This window comes from Manis pentadactyla, chromosome 14 (assembly GCF_030020395.1).
Source record: "Manis pentadactyla isolate mManPen7 chromosome 14, mManPen7.hap1, whole genome shotgun sequence".
Classification (NCBI taxonomy): domain Eukaryota; kingdom Metazoa; phylum Chordata; class Mammalia; order Pholidota; family Manidae; genus Manis; species Manis pentadactyla.
Window position 1 is genome coordinate 62,343,520 of NC_080032.1, and position 22,158 is coordinate 62,365,677.

The window sequence follows — 22,158 nt, forward strand, 5'->3', positions numbered from 1 at the left end:
ATTCTACTCATATACTATGGATTTTCCTCTTATAGCATAAAAAAGTTTCACAAGTTACAATAAATTATGATTGTAAAAAAATAATAACTTACCTAGGTGAATGGTAAAGCTTTCTTCTAACTTTCTCTGTTCCTCATAAATTCTTCCATTTGCTTCTACAGATTCTCTGAACTGACTTGGTTGAACTTTAATTTCCTCACTGAAATTAATAAAATTATCAGTATGTTTTTGTATGTTTGTCAAGAACTCTTAAAGAAAATAAAATCTCATAATGAAATGAAACAAAACTAAAGCTGAAATTACAGCACACGATTTATTCCTAAATTTATCCTTAATTCATAGTGACAAATGAGATCATAAGCACCAAGAAGTTCCATAATTCCCATGTGTTCTTTTACTTCCTCTCAGTAAGTAATGCATATTATTCTTTTCACTCATTACAATCTCAACTCATATATTATCGTTTAATATTTCTCAGTGGCCTAAGAGAATGGTTAAATGAAGTGACTAGCCCTACTATAAAATGATGTATTTTTTAAAAATGTAATATATCCTGTGTCAGGGTTGGCTCTAGGCAGAACTAGAAAATAGGTGAAGTGATAGAAATGAAAATTAAAAACTAAAATGTCACATAGTGGGAATAATAAAAAAAAGATGAAGTTCATTTTGATGTATTCACATTTTCTATTTAAAAAAAAAATTTTTTTAAGCATTTCCTATTCTTTTCCCCACTAACATTCTCCTGTTTGAGTACTTCTGTCCTTGCTCTACTCCACTCTTATTTCCTGAAAAGGTTTCCTTGGAGGCACTGGTGACTGTGTAACTGTTCAATTCAAATTTCATGGTAACTGAAGGTGATGTAAGTCTATAATTGTCATCTATTCCCCTAACTACATTTAATCCAAACGGTCTCATTAGTCTCACTGACTAATTAGTGAATATGGAAAATTTAACCTAAAAATAAATTTATATTAATAAATTATCCTCATCTTAGGATGCAGAAAGGCATAAGAGAATGCTGTTCTCACTCTAATAAGAAAAAGCCAGATAATACGTGAAATCGTAACTATTCTGGAGCCCATCAGAGATGAGAGGTAACAAGGTAGCCAAGCGAACTCAATTCTATAATGTGACATGTCTCTTGAAGGAGACACAAGACACATAATTTTCATTTTTGGGAGAGCACAGCAGAAATTAAGTTGCTGTAATACAGAGGTAAGAAGAAATCAGCTAAAATTTTAACAAATTCTTAAAGGTCAAGTATGGGCTACCATGTAAATTTAGGATAGCTATGAGCCCCAGGAACAAGGGAAGTTTTCAGGAAGTTGCAAACCCTTTTCCACTGGTTTCTACCAGGTGCTTCCAAAAAAACACACTGGGAGCAGGGCAGGAGACACGAAATCCCCTTTCATGGCACAGGTAGAAATGCTGAGAATACCGCAAGCCCAAGGCCCAGACACACAGGGCTTGTAGCTGGGCAAAGACAATTGAGACCTGCCTCCCACCCCCAACTATGAGCCCAGCACCAAGCACCAAACAACATTCTATTGCTGGGGGGTGTACATGCAGCATGCAGAGGCACCTTGTGCTGCGGCACAGGCCTGAACAACTACTGAAAGCTTAGGATATAGCAGAACGACAGAAACCCCACTCTAAACAACAAGTGGCAGCAGCTTACTCGTAGAAAATGAAACCTGTGGTGTACTAAAGGAACAAAAACCAACTCAGCTCAACTGCTGACTAGATTTGTTTGATCCTCACCATTAATGGCCTGTTCATTCCTGGACATAAACATTATTTATCTCAGTCTCTTGTTCTCTAATACGCACAATATTCAGCATTCAGTTTACAAAAGAGAGACACACACACCCCCAAAAAGCAAGGAAAACAAACAAACAAACCAAAAGCCAAAAACCCACTCTCAAGAGAGAAAACAATCAACAGAAACAGATTTAGAAATGACCTAGATGTTGGGACTTAAAGAAAGGGACTTTCAAATAATTCTGATTACTATGCTAAAAGATCTAGGAGAAAACACCACATAAGGACAGTAAGGAATTTCAGCAACAAGAGAAAGTAAGTGTAAGTACTAGAAATAAAAACATGTTTATAAGATTGACAATCACAAATATAAATTCCTTCAACAGGTTCATCAGCAAACCACCAGCTCATTTTACGCCACCACTAACCTGATACCAAAATTAAATGATTATAAGAAGACCAGAACAACACACACATATATATATTTATTATTATACTTAATTTATATAAATAATAAATATGAAATAATACATCATGACAAATGTATAAGTTTAACTATGAAACTTCTATTCTAGAAGAAAACAGGAAAAAATCTTTGTAACCTTAGATTAGGCAGAGATCTTAGATAAGACACTAGCCATTTAAAAATTGATAAATCACACTTAAGATGAAAAAGTTTGCTCTTTCAAAGACACTATCAAGAAAATGAAAAGAAGCCATAGGGTGAGGGAAATTATCTGTGAAACACATATCCAATGGTGGACTTATATCCATATAAAGAACCAGTAATAAGACTCAATAATAAGAAAAATATAAAGGAATAATATGGACAGAAAATCAGCAAATGAAGAGATGTTCAACCTCATTAGCATTAGGGACATGCAGAGTAAAACCTCAATGAGCTACAACAACAAAACCTCCCAGAAACGCTAAATACCAATACCAAGTGCTGACGAGGATGTGGAGCACCTAGAACCTTCACACACTGGTGGCAGGAATGCAAACTGAACACTTTAGAAAAAACAGTCTGTCAGTTCTTATAAAATTAAACATACACTTACCATGTGATCCAGCAATCCTACTCTAAGGTATTCAGATAACAAATAAAAACATATGTATATGAAGATCTATATGTGAATATTTACACCAGTTTATTTATAATTGCAAAAATCTGGAAATACCTCAACTGCCCACCATCAAGTGAATGCATAAATGAAGAACAGAATACCACTAAGCAACAAAAGGGGAAGAACCATTCATAAATGGAACATGAATGAATCTCAACAGTATTATGCTAAGTGAAAGAAGCAAGACACAAACTGCCTCACACATTTGATTCTATTTATATGAGATTCTGGAAAAATCAAAACTACAGGGATAGAAATCAGATTAGGTTGCCAGGAGCTAAGCAAGGGGAAAGGGGACCAATGATAAAGGTGTAAAAGGGAAATGCAGTATTTTGATTGCAGTGACGGTTTCACAACAATTTTGTCAAATCTCATCAAAATGTAAGCCTAAAATGTAAATTTTACATGATGTGATTTATACTTCAATAGATCTGACTTTAAAAAAAAAGCAGAAATAAATGAATAAAAATAAAATGCCACTTTTATCAATCTCAAACAGGAGTCCTATATGTCGTGGTGTTGAAAACAGGTTTCTGCTGCCCATGGAAATGCCTATCAAAAAGGAAAGCAAACTAGCAGAGTCACAGTAAAAACATTCTTTGCTAGGAATATTTGGTTTTTAAAAGAAGAAGAGCTAAAGGCCAGTATTTTCACAATGGAATTAATACTATAGAATTAATTTGTGAAATTACAGCAGCAAAGTGAGAGATAATTTTTGTAACAAGGGGCTTTTTCAGCTTCCTGAATCAATGACTTTCTACCTTTGACCACACTATGCACCATACATTTTGCAATTTGGCTCAATATATGCAATCGTTTGTAGTAAGCTTCATGCATGACTGTTCTGATACTTTCTATTGTACTCCACTCTGTTCTGTTACTGTTATTTTAAAAAGTCTGATTGGAAAGTAAAGGATCTAAAATGACCCCTAGCAGAGTGCAACCACCACTTTAAGAATCACTGTACATTATAACTTACAAATATTACTAATCCATTTTCCCCCTTTTGCATTATGTTCACCACTATTTTTATTTGAAATGAGAAGTATAGTCAAATATGTTAGTGTCAAGGATGTTGTCCCATTTCTAATCATAAAAAATTGTTAAACTATTTCTAAGGTATTGTCTTGGGAAAAATAAGGGAAATGAAAGATGGTAATATTTAAGTAAGAGGGGATATAGCTATCAGGCAAACAGTTTAACAATAATCCATCCATCTGTCCATTTGTCCACCCATCCGCAAATATTTATCAAGTATGTCTTACATGCCAGTGTGAGAGCTGGATACTTGGCAAGGATCCGGGTATACAATGGTAGGAAAAACAGACATGGTTTTTGTCAAGGCAAGACCAGTGGGGGAGACTGATACTATATAAATTAAATGCTATTTCTAAATGTTGATCACATATACCAGGCAAATGCTAGAAATAAGGACATTACTACATTGGACTAAATATTTTTCCAATTTTTCTAAATATTAGTATTTGAAAGAAGAAAGAAATTCTGAAATGTACAAGTATCTCACCAGGAAATAAAACAGGCACTGTCAAGCTCTAGGGCAATGAACAAAATGTATGCGGTACCATATAATTTGCACCAAACACAATGAATTGTATCATACAATTCATACAAATATGAATTATGGAAAACCCTCTATATGTACCATGTATATGCCAACATTGCACATATCACTCTATGGGGCAATGTTCCATTTATAGATCACTCTCTGGAATAAAAGCTCCACACACATGGGCAGCTATCTTTTTTTGTTTTCCTGCTTAGAGACAAGTCGACATATAAATTCATTCAATGAATGTTTATTGTACTAAATGCAAATCAATTTAAACAAACAAGAGAGTGTACTTGAGGTATCTGAGACTATACACTTAACAGATTTATAGGGCTAAGTTTTAGGGGGAAATCACTATTTTAAACCAACCAATTTGCCCCCCTTCCAAATAATCCACATAAAGTCTGTTAACACAAAAGGTGTTAGAAGTATAAAATTACTTAGAATTTTCATTGTAACTTAAAAATATCTATGCCTAAAAAAGTTCAATTTTACAATAAATGCCAACTGTAACTAACAATGAACTTTCATCTAATGAGAACAATGCACGATTATTACCTGAGGGAGCTGTTGTTCGGGTTTTTTAGGTCTTGATGAAGTTTTATTACCCACTCCTGATACTCTTGCTTTTGGATGGCAGTTGATTGTTTTAATTCATTTGACCATTTATTTTCTAAATCCTAAAGAGACAGTACAGCAACTGGTTATTTATTCATTTATTTATTATTAAGGTATCATTGATATACACTCTTACAAAGGTTTCACAAGAAAAACAATATGGTTATTACATTCACCCTTATTATTGAGTCCCCCTCTCCCTCCATACCCCACTGCAGTCACTGTCCATCAGTGTGCAACTGGCTAATTTTTTTTTAAATAAATAAGTAAAAGAAAATACAGCTGCATATCTAAAAGTCATTGTACTTCACGTACTTGTTGGGATTCAAAATGCTGAGCAGCCAGTGAATTCACATCTTGATCTGTCAGTGATTTTCCCAGTTCCTGCATCACTTTTTCCATTTCAATACCTTGTCTAAAACACAAATAAGCAGATCATTATATTCATCACATTTTTAGAGTAAATATTCCAGATTCACTGAACAATATCTGTAAGGTAAAAATTTTTATTTTGTAGGAATATGTCCAGGAATGGTAACTATAATACTTGGGCAGCACCTTGAAGACTTAGAAATAGAGATGTGGAAATAATGATAATGTCATATAATATTGATGTCATTTGTACCGCTAAATTTTAAACTAAATTTAATGCATAAATGAAAGCATTTAAAATCTAAAATCAAAAGGTGATCTTTCAATTTTCATGGCTAATGTTTAAAAGTCCAGACTCCTTTTCATCTGTAAATTTAAAGAACAAACTCTGCAATTCTAGGTCAAGTATATTTTCTATTTATTTGTATATGAGTTAAAGTGACTTCAACTGTTGAAAGTTAGTTTAACCAGAAACTGTTTGTTAGGTTCTAAGACTCAAACTGGTAGTAAGTCATAAAGTTACCTTTACAGAGGATATTAAATACATTGTGAAGATATGTTTCAGAATTACCTTCTTTATTTATCCAAATAAATAATGTGCAGAAGTTGAAAATGACTTTCTCTACAGGAAAAACTAAGCAGTGGGTTAGAAGTTCAGATAATGGTTATTTCTGGGAGAAATGGTAGTGACTAGAAAGGCATGAGGGAGCCTTCTGCAGTGTTGGAAATATTTCATTTCTTGATCTGGGTAATGAATACATGAGTGTGCTTTTGTTGCAAAAAATTTGTTGAACTATACATCTACACTTTGTTCCCTTTTCTGTATATTTTCATAAATAAGTTCATTAAAAATGTGAATTAAGAAATTATATCTTAATGCAAATGTATTAAAAAGGTGTTATAAAACATACTTCAAACTTAGAAGGAATGAAACACAGACATGAACTAAATGGATTTTGTTATCATTCTAGTTAATTTAAGTAAACTCTTCTTAAAAAAGAACTTACACTTATTTATAGTAACTGATTAAGATACTTATATATAAATGATAAATGAAACTCATTCTTACGTTATAAATTTCTACATATATTTACTGGTATTAAATATTCCGTGCCATTTAGTCCTCACTTAATTCTAATGCAAGTGAGCCCACTAATTCACCTCACCCTTACTAGAGGTCAGGTGAAGATTATGTTTGCAAGTAAGCTTTTTATTTAAAACAAATAACTGCTAAACATACATAAATACAAGCTTTGATACAAACGTATTAATATTTTACATTACACATGTTCCCTCTAGTGGATAAAAAGCATCATTGCCATTTTTAAGTTTTAAGTTTATCTTGAATCTGAGAAGCAAATTTACAGTGAGAGAGAAAAAAAAAGACAAGTAAATAAGAATTTAACAAACAAAATTTCATGAACAATTATTTTACCCTAAATGTGTCAGAAATACAGTAGTTAATGACACAGTTAATAATATAATATGTATTTTCTAAGATTAAGATAAAAGGAAATTTTATTAGATTTCAGAAGAAATACTATACGTTGGCTCAGTATGTCAGGTTTATTTAACAATTCTGACAGTCTTTATATCTTGAAGACACATAGGAAAAAAGATTTTAACTACTGATGCTGTGCTGAGCTGTCTTTTAAAGATGGCATTAAAATGAAAGGAGAAATAAGAAAATGTGTCACTTTTGCTCATGAATTGGATAAGTGAATTAAACATCCAAATTTGGGTCAAATTCCACTGATATCTGTGATTTCCAGCTTACCTTAAGTTATACTGTTCACTTTTGCAATAAATATTACTAACCTTATGAGGAATATAAGCTTGTTTTTCCTTTTCAAGCTAATAGTTTGGACATGTGAAAGACCACAGAACGATTTTTTAAATGAATGTACTCAAATATTGTTTATATGTTTAAGAAAAAGAAAAAGCAAAGCCCCATCAAGAAGTCTGGCCAATGAACATTTCAAGAAAATAACAGAAATCAAAACAGCCCCCTACTAAAAAACTATTCTACAACAGAAAAAAAAAGGTACATAGTACTAGTAAATGCAGATAAAATTAATAAGTTAATTCAGCTTCCCAAAAGGTGAAGGGTCATGTGGAACGGGAAGCTTCTTCAATTTGGAAAAAAGAACAGTTACAGAATCCTGGTAGCCAGTTATGGAGTTTTTTGGGAGGTGCAGTGAGTAGGCAAAAAAGTAGAACACAAGTAGAGAAGCTCTCCAGCAAATCAAAGTACTAGTGATGGTTACTGATATGAACTAAAGGTAAACTGGCAGTTTTTCAGTATACCTAAATGAGTACAATGAGTTTAATCCCTGAAGACCTGAGATTCAAGAACAGATTCAGAATAAGGTCGAGGTTATATTAACTGAAGTCCTAGTATGAAAAATCAAACAAATGAAGTTCAGCAGAAGGTAATTAATTAGTAGTAGGTAATTATACTTCCATGTATTTTAAAAAACATAATCTTCATTTCATTAAAAACACATTCACAGTTTTATTGGCTGCATAATAAAGAACTAGAAAAAAAAATCAAATTTTTGTCTCCCCTAGGGATACAGCTTCAGCTATTTCTGTGGCGGCAAGTACCCCTCCAGCCCGTCCAGAAAGGAACAGACCATCTCAACATGGCTCATCAGCAAAGCCAAACGCATAGTGACAAATGTTTCAAAACAGCATGTTCTTTTGACAAAGAGACAGTTCTACTAATTACTTAGATATGAGAATAAGTATCTCATAGGAGATATTTAGAGGAGGAGAACTGTTATGAAAATTGACAAATATATGCAATATAATAAAATGCCGATCAGGTACACAGCAAAAATGATTAAATCCATTTGTTCATGACTTTTGTGTTTAAATTTCCTTAACTATGATAACCGTCAAAATAACAGATGATTCTCCTTTTGCTAGTCCCAGGTTTTCTAATGGGAGGCTAATGACAGCCAGGAGCAAACCAGTACATCATTTCAAATTTACTTTTTCAGGACTGATTATTAAATTTATTACATCAGTAATTAATACATTTATTACATCAGTAACAGTAAAAAAAAATTATCCTAATGCCATGTATACCTACAGCCTTAAGTAACTGTTTTTAAGATAATAAATGTTATTAGATTCTGCTAGATTAAAATGGATTATCTAGAAGAAGTGTGTCCTGAATTATTACTGCAATTTATAGAATTATTAGGAAGCAGTCTGGGAAGTCATGCTTTACAATAAATAATGCTAACATCTTTTTACTTACTCTGAAGAAAAAAAAAGAACCATAAAAGCATTATTTGTATACTGTATTAAGTAATCAACATAGAATGAATTCAAATCTCATTAAAACTTTTTGGAATAACACTGGTGCTGTTTTGCCCAATGTAAAGAAGCTTACAAAATAAATGGAAAGCGAACCATGGACTTAGTAACAGCAGGGCTTTAAACAGGTCTGAAGAGGGAGGCAGCATGGTATGTGGTTAAGAGCTTTGGAGTCAGACTTCCTGGTTTCAGATTCCAGCTTGTCCTTAGACAAGTTACTTAAGTAATTTAAGCCTCAGTTTGCTCAACTGTAAAATGGGGGTTAATAACAGTATGGTGTGGTGAGGGTCCAAGGAGATAAGGCATATATGTTATGGACTGCATGTGTGTCCCCCTCAGATTTGTATATTGAAACCCTAACCTACAATGTGCTGATATCTGGAGGTGGGGCTTTGGGAGGTAATTAGGTTTAGATGAGGCCCTGAGGCTGGAGCCCTCCTGATGGAATCAGTGCCTAGAGGAAGAGATGCTAGAGCTCCTTTTTCTGGAAGAGACACAACAGGAGCACACCGAGGAAAGTGCACGTGAGCATGCATTGGAAGGGCATTGTCTGCAAGCCCAGGAACAGGTCTTCACCAGACACCAAACAGCCTCCAGAACCGGGAGAAATAAATTTCTATTGTTTAAACCACTCAGTCTGTGGTATTTTGTTATATGATCCTCAACTCAGAAAGCATCTAAAGCACTTTGCACTGAGTCTGAAACAAAAGAAACCTTTAACAGACGCAAGCTATTCCTCTCAGAATTAAGAATATATAAAGCCACCACAATTTATTTAGGTCATTTACTTGAGAATTTTTATAAACCTGAGGAGTTCCTAGTTGAAATTACAGATTTAAACACAAGAAAATGAACTTCTAACATCAAATAATTTTTTGTTTTATTCTTCAATTTGATAAAAAAATTATAAGTTTTTCTACAGGCCATCATAATTGACAATGTGACATTTAACTACGATAATGCGAGAAATTTGAAATACCTCTCTCTCAGTTTTTTCAGCTCCACATCTCTTTCACCAATCAGTTCTGAGATACTAACAAAGTAATTATGTTCCAAATTTAGGAGAGTTTCAGAGGCGGGAGAATGGATCAGGTCATGGTACACATCTGCAAAATCTTCATCCCAGCTGGGCTCTTCAGGCCTTGCATGCTCTAAGGTGGTCTACAAGATGGTACACAGACATCACTGAATCATGGCACAGTACTTTCATTTAATACACTACGAGACAAGTATGTATACTATAATTCCATTTTTGTATGTAAGGACAGAAAGACCTCTTTTTATACATGTACTTACAGGTTACACACGACTATCTGAGCATACAAAAAAACATGGGAAGATAGAAAGCAAGTTAACATGACTTACCTGGAGGTAGGAATGAGGAGAGGCACTAATGTGAAGGAAGGGATAGGAGGTGCTCACAACAGGAAAAACAACAACTAAGAATGCTATGATCCCAATTCTGAAAAAATAACACACACTCAGGAAGGGATGATCAACAAAATGCTAATGGAGGCTATTTCAGGACAGTGGGATTTCTGATAGCTTTTCTTTATATTTTAATATACTATATAATTTGCATGTATTAACTATATAAATAAGAAAAAAGTTTTTGTTCTTAAAGAACATATTGCTAAAAAGGTTTGTATTTAGAAAATGATATTACCTATGTGGTCTCTTGTGTAGTGATGCAATGACCCTGAAAACCCAATGCATGCATAGAATTTTATATCAAAATAAGCATGCAATTTTTACTTCAACTTTTTCTAGTGTTGTGCTTTCTTCCTATAATGTAAGCATGCTTTTAAGAATATAAAAACAGTAGCTATTGAAATAATAAAGGGACAGAGTAAACACTGTTAACCAACAAAAACAGAAACATGGAGAGAAGCAAAATAGGGATACCCTTAGCGCACACACAAATCCATCTGGGGGGTACAGGATGTGGGATGCGCCAACACTTCAGAGACACAGCACTTCACAGGTGAGGAAATGGATATGCTGAGAAGCCCCTTGTCAAAAATCATACAATTTAATGGTAAAAGTGGAAATAATACAAATATATCAATGTTTTTTTCCCGTTACTGGTACTGTAGACAGACAGACACCTGAAAAAAAGAACAATCTGAATCCTTCCCTTTTCTTAGCAATGAACATAGAGGCACACCTTGTTTTACTGCATTTCACTTTTCTGTGCTTTGGAGATACTGCAAATTGAAGGCCTGTGGCAATCCTCTACTGAGAAAGTCTACTGGTGCTGTTTTTTCAACAGCACCTGCTCACTTTGTACCTCTATGTTACATTTTGGTTTATTTATTGAAGTAGTTCCAACTTTTCACTATTTTATATTTGTTATGATGATCTGTGATCAGTGATCTCTGATGTTACTACTGATTTTGGGGTGTCATGCACCAATGCCCACATGAGACAGCAAACTTAATCAATACATGTGTGTGTTCTTACTGTTCCACTGAGCAGCTGTTCCCTGTCTCTCTCCCTCTCCTTGGGCCTCCCTATTCCCTGAGATACACAATATAGAAATTAGGCCAGTTAATAGCCCCACAATGGTTTCTCAGTGTTGAAGTAAAGAGTCACACATCTCTCACTTTAAATCAGAAGCTAGAAATGATCAGGCTTAGTGAGGAAGGCGTGTCAAGTGCTAAGACAGGATGGAAAAAAGGCCTCTTGAGCCAGTTAGCCAGGCTATGAATGCAAAGGGAAACTTCCTGAAGGAAATGAAAAGTGCTACTCCCCCTCAAAAAAGTGAACACACAATGATGAGGATACACAAATGGTAAGAAAGAAAAACAGCCTTACTGCTGCTATGGAGGTTTTAATAATCTGGAGAGGAGATCAAACCAGTCATGGTAAAAAGCCAAAGCCTAATCCAGAGCAAGACCCTAACTCTCTACAATTCTGTGAAGACAGAGAGAGGTGAGGAAACTGCAGAAGAAATTTTGAAGCTAGCATGTTAGCTCATGATGTTTTAAGGAAAGATGCCATCTCCATAAAACCACAGTACAAGATGAAGTAATGAAACAGAAGCTGCAACATGTTATCCAGGCGATCTCACATAATTAATGAAGGTGGCTACAGTAAGCCACAGATTTTGAATAGAGAGAAAACAGCCTCCTATTGGAAGAAGATGCCACTTAGGACTTTCACAGCTAGAGAGATGAGGTCAATGTCTGGCTTCAAAGCTTCAAAGTACACAGTGACTCCTTTACTGGAGGCTAGTGCAGCTGGTGACTTAAGTTGAAGCCAGTGCTCACTGACCATTCTGAAAATCCCAGGGCCCTTAAGAATTACGCTAAATCTACTTTGCCTGTGCTTCTAGAAATAGAACAACAAAGCCTGGATGACAGCACATCTGTTACAACATGGTTTACTAAATACTTTAAGCCCACTGTTAAGACTCACTGCTCAGAAAAAAAGATTCCTTTCAAATATTACCGCATTGACTAGGTACCTGGTCACCCAGGAGATCTGATGGAGATGCGCAAAATTAATGTTTTCATTCTGCAGCCCATGGATCAAGGAGTCATTTCAACTATCAAGTATTATTATTTAAGAAATAAATTTTGTGAGGTTATAGCTGCCATAATAGCAATTCCTCTGATGGATCTGGGTAAAGTCAATTAAAAACTTTCTGGAAATGATTCAAACCATTCTAGATGCTATTAAGAAGTGTGATTCATGGGAGAGGTCAAAATACCAATATGAACAGGAGTTTGGAAGAAGCTGATTCCAACCCTCATGGACTTTGAGGGGTTTAAGACTTCACCAGAGCAAGTGATTGCAGATGTGGTGGAAACAGAAAGAGAACTAGAATTTGAAGTGGAGCCTGGAGATAGGACTGAATTGCTGAATCTCATGATAAAACTTTAATTTATGAGTTGTTTCTTGTGGATGAGCAAAGGAAATGGTTTGTTGAGATGGAATCTACGCCTGGTGAAGATGCTTTGAAGACTGTTGAATAGACAACAGAAGATTTAGAATATTCCATACACTTAATTGATAAAGCACTGGCAGGGTTTGAGAAGACTGACTCCTATTTTGAAAAAAGGTTCTACTGCAGGTACCATGCTAGCAAACAGCATCAAATGCTGCAGAGAAATCATCTGTGAAAGGAGAGGCCACTGATGCAGCAAACTTCACTGAAATTGCCACAGCTGACTAACCCTCAGCACCTTGAGCAGTCAGTAGCCACAAACATTAAGGCAAGACTTTCAGTGAGTTTCAGATCACAACTCACTCAAAGCTAAGATGATGGCTAGCATTTTTTTAGCAATAAAATATACTTTAATTCAGATTTGTACATTGTTTATTTAGACATAATGCCATTGCACATTTAACAGACTACAGTACAGTGTAAACATAACTTTTATGTACAGAAGGAAACTAAAAAATTCCTTTGTCTCACTTTACTATTTGCTTTATTGTGGGGGCCTGGAACTGAACCCACAGTATCTCCGAGGTCTGCCTGTATTAGAAACTGTAATCCAAGATATAACTCAGGGTAATAATTTACTTCAAAATAAAACAAATGGCTCAATCACAGAAACAGGTACCTTGAATCCAGCCAATGAACAGGCAAACTTTTCCCTGTCTTTTTTTCACTTATTTTTCAATCAATTGCTAGATCCGGAGGGAAGAGTTTAAGACAACTAGCTGAATCTCGAAGGTGTATTTCTCTACTCTATGCCTCTGAAAACCTGAAACCACATTTTGATAACTGTTCTGTCTTTAGATCTGGCACTGCTCTAGGAATTATAACTAGTCTGTGTGACTTAAGCTTGGTTCAAAATTTACTTCAAGCTCAGGATAAAATTGTGTAGGAAGGAGCCAGTGTGACATCAGGATCTGCTTGGTCCTACAGAACATCAAACATTCAGCAACCTCACTAATCAGATTCACTAACTACAATAGTTTACAGCATCAATTTAAAATGCAGCCTAGGGACATAGTGGATCTCTGGCAACTTGCTGCACTGATGGACAGTGACTGCATTGGGGTATGAGTGGGGACTTGATAATATGGGTAAATGTAGTAACCACATTGTTTTTTTATGTGAAACCTTCGTAAGAGTGTATATCAATCATACCTTAATAAAAAGTAAAAAAAAAAAAAATCAACGGAATTGAAAACAAGAAATCAACAGAGATTGTCAACAAAAACAAAAGCTGTTTCTATGAAAATACCAATAAAATCAGTATCTCTATCAGGCTAACTAGGAAAAAAGGACACAAATTAATATTAGAAATGAAACAGGTGCATCACTACATATTCCATGAACATGAAAAGGATAATCAAGGAATGTTATGAACAACTCTATGCCCAGAAATTAGATAACTTAATGAAAGGACCAATTCCTTGAAAGACCCAATGTTCTAAAACTCACAAAGGAAAAAATAAACAATCTGAATAAGCCTGTATCTCTGAAAGAAATTGATAAAGGACTCATCCAAAATATACTTAGAACCCTTAAAACTCAACAATAAGAAATGAACCAATTAATTTAAATGGGCAACAGACCTGAATGGACATTTCATTAAAGAAGATAAACAAGATAGCAAATTAAAGAAGATAAACAAAAGCTTATTAAAAAACACTCAACATCTTATGTCATTATTGAACTGCAAATTAAAACAAGAATGAGACACCACTACACAGCTATTAGTACAGTCCAAATACCAAACTCTGGTAACACTAAATGCTAGAGAAGATGTGGAGCAACAGGAACTCTTATTCTATGCTGGTCAAAATGAAAAATGGTAGAGCCACTACAGGAGACAGTTTGGCAATTTCTTATAAAACTAAACATAATCTTACCATATGATCAAGCAATCACATTCCTTGGTATTTACCCAAAGAAGTTGAGAACTTATATCCATGCAAAAACCTGCACACAATGTTTATAGCAGCTTTATTCATGATTGTCAAAAGTTGGAAGCAACCAAAATGTCCTTCAGTAAGTGAATGGGTAAATAATCTGTGGTACATACAGACAATGGAATATTATTCAGCGCTAAAAAGAAATGAGCCATCAAGCCATGTAAAAACATGGAGGAAACTTAAATGCATATCACTAAGTGAAAGAAGTCAATTTGAAAAGCCTACACACTGTATGATTCCAACTATATGACATTCTAGAAAAGGGAAAGGTATGGAGACAAAATATCTGTGCTTGCCAGTGGTTGTTGGAACGGGGGCTAGGGATGAACAGGGGGAGCACAGAGTATTTTTAGGGCAGTGCAACTACTCTGAAGGATACTATAATGACAGATACCTGTCATTATGCATTTGTCCAAATCCACAGAATGTACATAGAGAGTGAACTCTAATGCAAATTACGGACGTTGTGTGATAATAATAAAGGTTCATCAGTTGTTAAAAATAAATAAATAAATAAAAAATAAAATGCAGCCTAGGGCAAACCTTATGAATAGGTAGCAGCTACCTATGTGAGAAGCACTAAATAGAGCTTTTCCTTCACCTAGCATGCATTGTCTCAGGAGAGATGACACTAGAAAGGGGACTGCGACAGCTGAGAGGGGTGGGGCATAAAGTAAGGTCCTGCAGAGAGGAAACTGTTCACTGTCCAGGCCATTATTTCTCCATCTCCACCTTCTGGCATAAAGCTCCACTTCTCTGAGGCTCAAACCAGTATGCATCCCTTACCTGTGGTGTCCGTCTGTTTTGCCAATGGGTTTCAGCCCTGGACAAGTTCACTATGGATTCACTGAGACCAAGGAATGACAATGGAACTTTCTTGGGGTAAAATGGCTTATACCCAACTTTATTCCCACAGTGGCAGGTCAATCACTAGAATCCTGTCCACTCAGAGCGAGTCTGCATGCAGCAAGCCAGTCTGCCTCTGGGCCTCTCTGCCCCACAGCATCTCAGTCTGTCCTTGGCACTGCCACAACTCCAGTCTCTGCTCTCCTGCAGCCTTGCAGCCCTGCAGCCGTGCAGCAGCCCATAGCACTGGGTGGAGCTCTTTACATAGAGTCAATAACAATGTATTGCCCACATGTGTGTAGCAAGCAAGCAAGCCAACCAGGGCCAGGGGAGAATCCTGACCATAGGAACCTTCACTTTCTCCACACCATCCTTATGTAACAACCCACCTGTCACTCACCCTCATTCATACAAAGCTTTGGCACTGAGTTCACAGACTTCCTCTCTGCCCTACATCCTGTCACAACCTGAGTCACTTGGCCATCCGTGTGGATAACCCAGCCAATGCCCTGGCTTCTCACTTCCCTGAAATCTGTATCTTTATGAAGTCCTCCACTGAGCCCCAGTCACCAAATCTACATCATCACCAGGAGCAGCTCAACCTCAAAAATTAAAACACTCAGTTTCTGACTAAAATTTCCAATGAAGATTTTTCATTCAATTACCAGGCAATTGGGTTTTTCAACCCCATCAGGACCTCTGCTCCAGAGACCCTTCTACTTTCTCATTTTCCATCAGTCATTGGCTCCCACCTGACTTCACTTTCTTTTCTTTTCTTTTCTTCACTCCCACCCGCATTCCATGGCCCATCACTCAATCACTGATTTAACAAAACTCTCAACTCCCTGACTGGTGTTCTTTCTCTTGGCCCCTTAACAAAACTCTAATCTTACTACTCTTCTCTTCGTAGCCCTGCAGTCAGGCTGTAGAGAGCTGCAGCAGAAAAACCACACACCTCTCAAGTTCATGGTGGTGGTCTGGTGCCACTCCAACCTTTCCCTTCAGTGATGCCTGGCAGTCTTACCTTTCTCTTGACAATGTTCTCGTCAAACACCCAACTATCTCATTAGGCCCCTGCTCACCTAAACAAATGGCTTGTCTTCATTATTTTACAAATAAAGTAGATGAGAGAGAATATCAACCTCTGGCTATCAAAGTAATAAAATTTTCTAAATTTATATTCACCTTTTTCTTCTTCTTGTCTTCCATAACATCAGTCCCTAGTTCCAGTAAAGATGAATTCTCTACTTTGAGTTCTGGATTCTATCCCTCTGGTCTTCATCTCCACTGTCTTAAAAAAAAAAAAAAAAACACCACTCTCTGATCCTGTGTTCCCACGTGCCAGCACCTCATCCTTCTTCTATGGCCAAACTGCCTGAGTTCTCTCTACTCAGTTTCTCTAGTCCCACACTCCCAGACATTCCCTGAGACTCGTAAATCGAGACTCTGCCCCCACCAATCCTTCAGAACCTCCTTATACCACACAAGTATGTCCATTAAAGCACAGCTTCATGGATCTACCTTAGTTCTAGAACCCTGGCCTTGCTAGAAAGCTGAACTCTACATAACAAGAGGGGCTATGTATCTACTAATGTTGCATAGGGCAAGCACAAAGTACTTGTTCAATCAAAACTTGTTGATTTTAATTCACTGTAAACCTGTGCACTTGTGATGAAGTAAATAAACATAAAGCATTGTTACATTCATGTATTATTATTACTATTGTTATGTCATTACTCCGGAAGATTATTAAATTCCTATTTTTAGAACAGTTAAGTACAAAAGAATAAGTATAACCATAAGTTTGGTAAATATGGTAATCATTATTTACAATAAGATAAACTTAAACAAGCATTGTCACTGACCTAACATTTGGGATTTTTCTCTTTAGTTACACAAAATCAGGGATAGGAAACATTCTGCTCCCAGATTTTAATGCTGGAGGAAGGGTTGCATTTTTCAAGAAATCTTACTGAACCACTCCTCTTTCTCTGCAGGGTACCACAGTATTTATTTACCCCAATCCTACCACTGACTGCAGTTTTATAATAGTCTGTGGATTTCCCAGTCTCTTCCTACTAGATTGTTAAGCTCCCTGAGGGCAAAGACTTATCCTCAACTGCATACCCAACCAATTTTATAGGCACAAAAAATATTGGGTGAATAAACAACAAAGGATTATTCTTTTACTACATCTTACAGCCTTATTTTTTTTTTATCAGCAGAAAGATTAAGCTTCTTTAAATTGTAATTATCAGACTTATCTTTTTTAAATGCAACAATTAGGTTTTTGACATTTAAAATAATATGTGTAAATAGTGTCATCTTTTAAATAAACTAGAGAACCTTATTGGACATGGAGCAATCTGCTCTTAGTAACAAATATGACTCCATAAAATTGATTTTTTCAAATTCTCATACACAGAGTTGCTTAAAGCGGGATGTAACTCACTCATTATAGCTTGTAATTATTGGACTTAAAGTTGTCTGTTTCTGTAGTTCTGTATCTGACTCTCTATCTAAAATGAAACCTGCTCATTATTTTATGCCCAACACCAAGTATAGTACCTCAGATATAGTAGATCCTCAACATACTGTACCTCATCAACTCTAAGATGCATATCTTTTCACATTACAACTCTCAAAAATCAGGATACATCTTATACTTGAAGGTATCCTGGCATCCTATCAGAGTTTAATTGGTGGTGGTGTTCTTAGTAGTAAATTAAATAATGGTGTGTGTTACGACTGATAGCATCTTAGACTTTATGACATGAAGTGCACTATTTAAATGGAAAAATTATGACATGAAATTATTTAACAACAGTGACAATAAGTGAGAGGACAAAAGTAAAACTTTAAAATGAACTACCACTGTTAGTTTCGGTTGCCAAATACATACAGGTCACCCAATTAAATTAGAATTTTTTACTCTGAAGTATATTCCAATGTAAATGTGGGATATACTCATACTAAAAAATTACACATTCCATGTAATATGTAGGATATACTTATACTAAAACCACTATTCACCGTTTTTCTGAAATTCTAAGTTAACTGGGTGTGGAGAGAGTGAAGGTTCCTATAGCCAGGATTCTCCCCAGCCCTGGTCGGCTTGCTCAGTACACATGTGGACAGTATGTTGTTATTGCCTCTAATAAAGAGCTCCACCCAGTGCTCTGGGCTGCTGCAGGGCTGCAGGGCTGCAAGGCTGCAGGAGAGCAGAGCCTGGAGTGGTGGCAGTGCCAAGAACAGAGACTGAGACCGCTGCAGGGACAGAGGGGCCCAGAGGCAGCGACTGGCTTGCTGCATGCAGACTCACTCTGAGTGGATGGGATTCTAGTGACTGACCTGCCACTGTGGGAAAAAAGTTGGGTATAAACGTTTTCACCCCCAAGAACATCCCACTGTCATGTTTTCGGTCTCACTGAATCCATAGTCAACTTGCACGGGGCTGAAACCCACAGACAAGACACCGGATATCCCGTATTTTTAATTGCTAAATCCTGCAACCCAATGCTGGTTAGAAATACAAAAGCAGCCTGTTGTTTTACAAAGGCATTGCATAAAGTATTGTGTCATCTGTGCTTAACCATATAACAAGATACAAGCATCAATATATATTGTATAGTATGGGATGAATTTTTGTACATAGAGAAAAAAGGATTCTATAACTGTTTCTGTATTAGCAATTTAGAAATCCTGTTTAAAGTCCTGAATATCCTTGAAATTTACAATCTGATTTTCTTACCTCGGCATAAGCTTTGGCCCATGAACTTGCCAGCCGATGTAAATCCACTTCACCTGATTTCACAGCTTCCAGAGATGCTTCAGCATCTCTATCATAATCTCTGAGGGATTCTTCTTCTATAAACTGACTCAGAGCTTCTTTTAAGTCTGTTACAGGGATAAGAAATGCCATCATTAGAAAAATCCAGACATAAAAAGGCAACATTTAACTGGGCTAAGCAGTCCAATGTGAAATTTTATTTTATCAAGTTTATACCCTTGATGGAGTATCTATATAAAGTAAGTACCTAAATATTCCATAAAAATCAGCTTAGGGAATCATTTAACTGATTTCATCATTATTTTTCTTTATTATTACAGGTTATTGCATGGAAAATGATCAAAATTCTTCACTCTTATGTATAACCTTGATACTAATTTTAAAATGTTAATTTCTTAAGTGTAGGTGAAAGAGTACATTAAAAAATATATACAGTTGGGGGGGGTCTAAACGTTATTGTATTTAAATGAAAGTTATATATCTATATATCTAGATCTATATATAGTTAGTCTTTTAATTTGAAAGAGAAACTGAATATTAGTATATTAAAATGATTTACTTCAGATCTGTAATTCCAATGTTAGAAACACTACTTAGAAACTGATATAATGGGAAGAGCATTGGAATAAAGTCAGGATGCCTATGTTCTGGTCTTGGCTCTGTTTCTATGTTTGTAACTTTAGGCCAGTGTTCTCAATCTTTATCGCCCATCAGAGTATCACTAGGGTGCTGCATGGCACCCCCAGGGTTTCTGGTTAAGCAGAATGAGGTGGGGCCCTCAAATCTGCAATTTTAAGAAGTTTCCAGGTGATGATACAGCTTCTGATCAGAGAACAATTTTTGAGAACCACTGCCTTTGGTAAATAATTTAACCTTTTAAATAACAGTCTCATTTGTATGAGATTGTGCTAGAAAGTGCCTAAGTTCCCTTGTAACTCTAACTTTGTATGATCCAATATATTCTCAATTTAAAATTTTTTCCTCATTTGCGATACAGAACATAGACCTTATAAATGGTTTAATACAGATGACCTAATAGAATCAATTTGGGTAAGAAGAAATTATTCACAGATTAGTATTCCTTCTCTTTCATGACATCTCAGGAATTGAGGATCAGATTAAAAAGGCAATGCATTTTGGAATATACTTCTATAATATTGTAATTAATGGTCACTGGAATGCTTTATGAATCCACCCAATTAAACTAAGACATTAATAGTTCTAATCCAAACTTTGTAACAAATTTTTTCACTATATAATTTTTTACATTAAACTGCCTTACAAACAATTATAAGGGTTACAGGAAAAAACCCTCAATAAAACAAAGGTCTGGGAAACCTTATTATTCCTGGAAGTGGTTAAACACATATTTTATGGCTGTTTCAATGCTTCTAGGTTTATGCTTTCTAGCATGAAACTTCTAATGACAGAGACAACAGGAAAATAAAGTGGTACTACAAAATTAGTCTTTACCTTCTTCTATAAAGCATGGTAAACTGTGTAGCAGCATCAGACGTCCATGTAAATGACTGGCATTCTCTTGAACAGGAAATTTGAGGGGCACCCTCAGTTCTAAGCATTGACTTCCCACTTTGAATTTATATACAAATTCCCTCTCTCTGTTGCAGTATCTTTCTCTGTTTTTCTTCATCTTCTTGGGCAGGATTTCTACAGAACTACTGAAAAAAAGCAGCATCTTATAAGTCCATTAAGAAAATGCTTCATTATTGCTGTACCACTTCCAAGAAAACGTTCCAACACTCAGAGATTTCATTTGTGTGACTCTGAGCTAATCTATTTTTTCTTACATTTATCCCTGCATTTTCATCTTCATGATTGTGGTGAAAATGGAAGTTCCTATGGCGAGGAAGCTCACCTAACCCTAAACTACTTGATGATGTAATTGGCCTACTGCTAGGCTATTGCTTCCAAACCTGCAAGCAATAAGCTATTATTGACTGATCACTATATAAAGAGCTCTGCCCTGTGCTCTGGGTGGAGGCAGAGACGGAGGAGGATTACAGAACTGCAGACTGTCAGATGCAGACGTGATTCTAGTGCTCGACCTACCGCCAGGAAAATAAAACTGGGTATAAACTCTTTTTCCCCCAAGAACGATCCATTGTCATTTCATGGTCTCACTGAATCCAGTCAACCTGCCTGGGGCTAAATCCCTCAGGCAAGACAATGATGAAAATGAAGTGCTTGTGTTTTTTTATTTTATTTTATCAAATGTACAACACAGTGTTTCAACAGTTCCCATCCCCACCTACTCCCCTCCCCCTTGGTAACCACTAGTCACTTCTCAGTGTGAGTCTGTTGCTGTTTTGCTTTTTTTATATTCCACAAACAAATGAAATCACATGGTACTTTTCTTTCTCTGCCTGGCTTATTTCACTGATATGTTTCTTTTTTCAATGAAAAATTCCTTTTTAAACTTCATTTAAGAAATAAAACTATGCTCATTAAGTACTTTGCATTCCTAGGCAGGGTTCTCAAGAATGGGGAAGGAACATGGAGAGAGGAGCAGAAAGGATTCTTAGAAGGAGATGCATGGGCCCGCAGATAAGGAATTGTGAAACAGCTGGTGAATACAAAGTCAAAGAAACAGATGAGGGACCAAGAAGTGATCTTAGCAATTTCAGATGTAAATGAATCTGACTGGGGGTGGAGGGAATGGAGACAGTGTGAAAAAGAGTTCCACGTGGGAAGAAGATATATGGAAAATAGAACAGAATCCTCCACAAGGCAAATGGACACTAGTCAAAAAGAGTTAAGACTCAACATCACATCTATGAGCCTCCTTACCAGACGCCCAGTCTCTAGAATTCCCCCATCAACTCAGTTCTCAT

At 36.0% G+C, this 22,158-nt stretch overlaps 1 protein-coding gene across 6 annotated transcripts in view; it reads right to left on the reverse strand.

Annotated features, from left to right (window-relative positions):
* The window catches only part of C14H12orf4 (chromosome 14 C12orf4 homolog), a 46,810-nt gene that overhangs the window by 23,635 nt on the left and 1,017 nt on the right, over positions 1-22,158 (reverse strand). For 4 of the 6 annotated variants that reach the window (XM_057491247.1, XM_036908513.2, XM_057491248.1 and 1 more), the window contains exons 2-7: positions 20,780-20,985; positions 19,268-19,413; positions 9,755-9,936; positions 5,392-5,491; positions 5,017-5,138; positions 93-199 (exon numbers count right to left, since the gene is read on the reverse strand). In XM_057491247.1, the coding sequence (XP_057347230.1) occupies positions 93-199; positions 5,017-5,138; positions 5,392-5,491; positions 9,755-9,936; positions 19,268-19,413; positions 20,780-20,957 (835 nt within the window). In that variant the 5' untranslated portion in view covers positions 20,958-20,985. Of the gene's footprint in view, positions 1-92; positions 200-5,016; positions 5,139-5,391; positions 5,492-9,754; positions 9,937-19,267; positions 19,414-20,779; positions 20,986-22,158 lie in introns of those variants that run through there. The other 2 variants (XM_057491246.1, XM_036908533.2) reach the window with 2 other exon arrangements.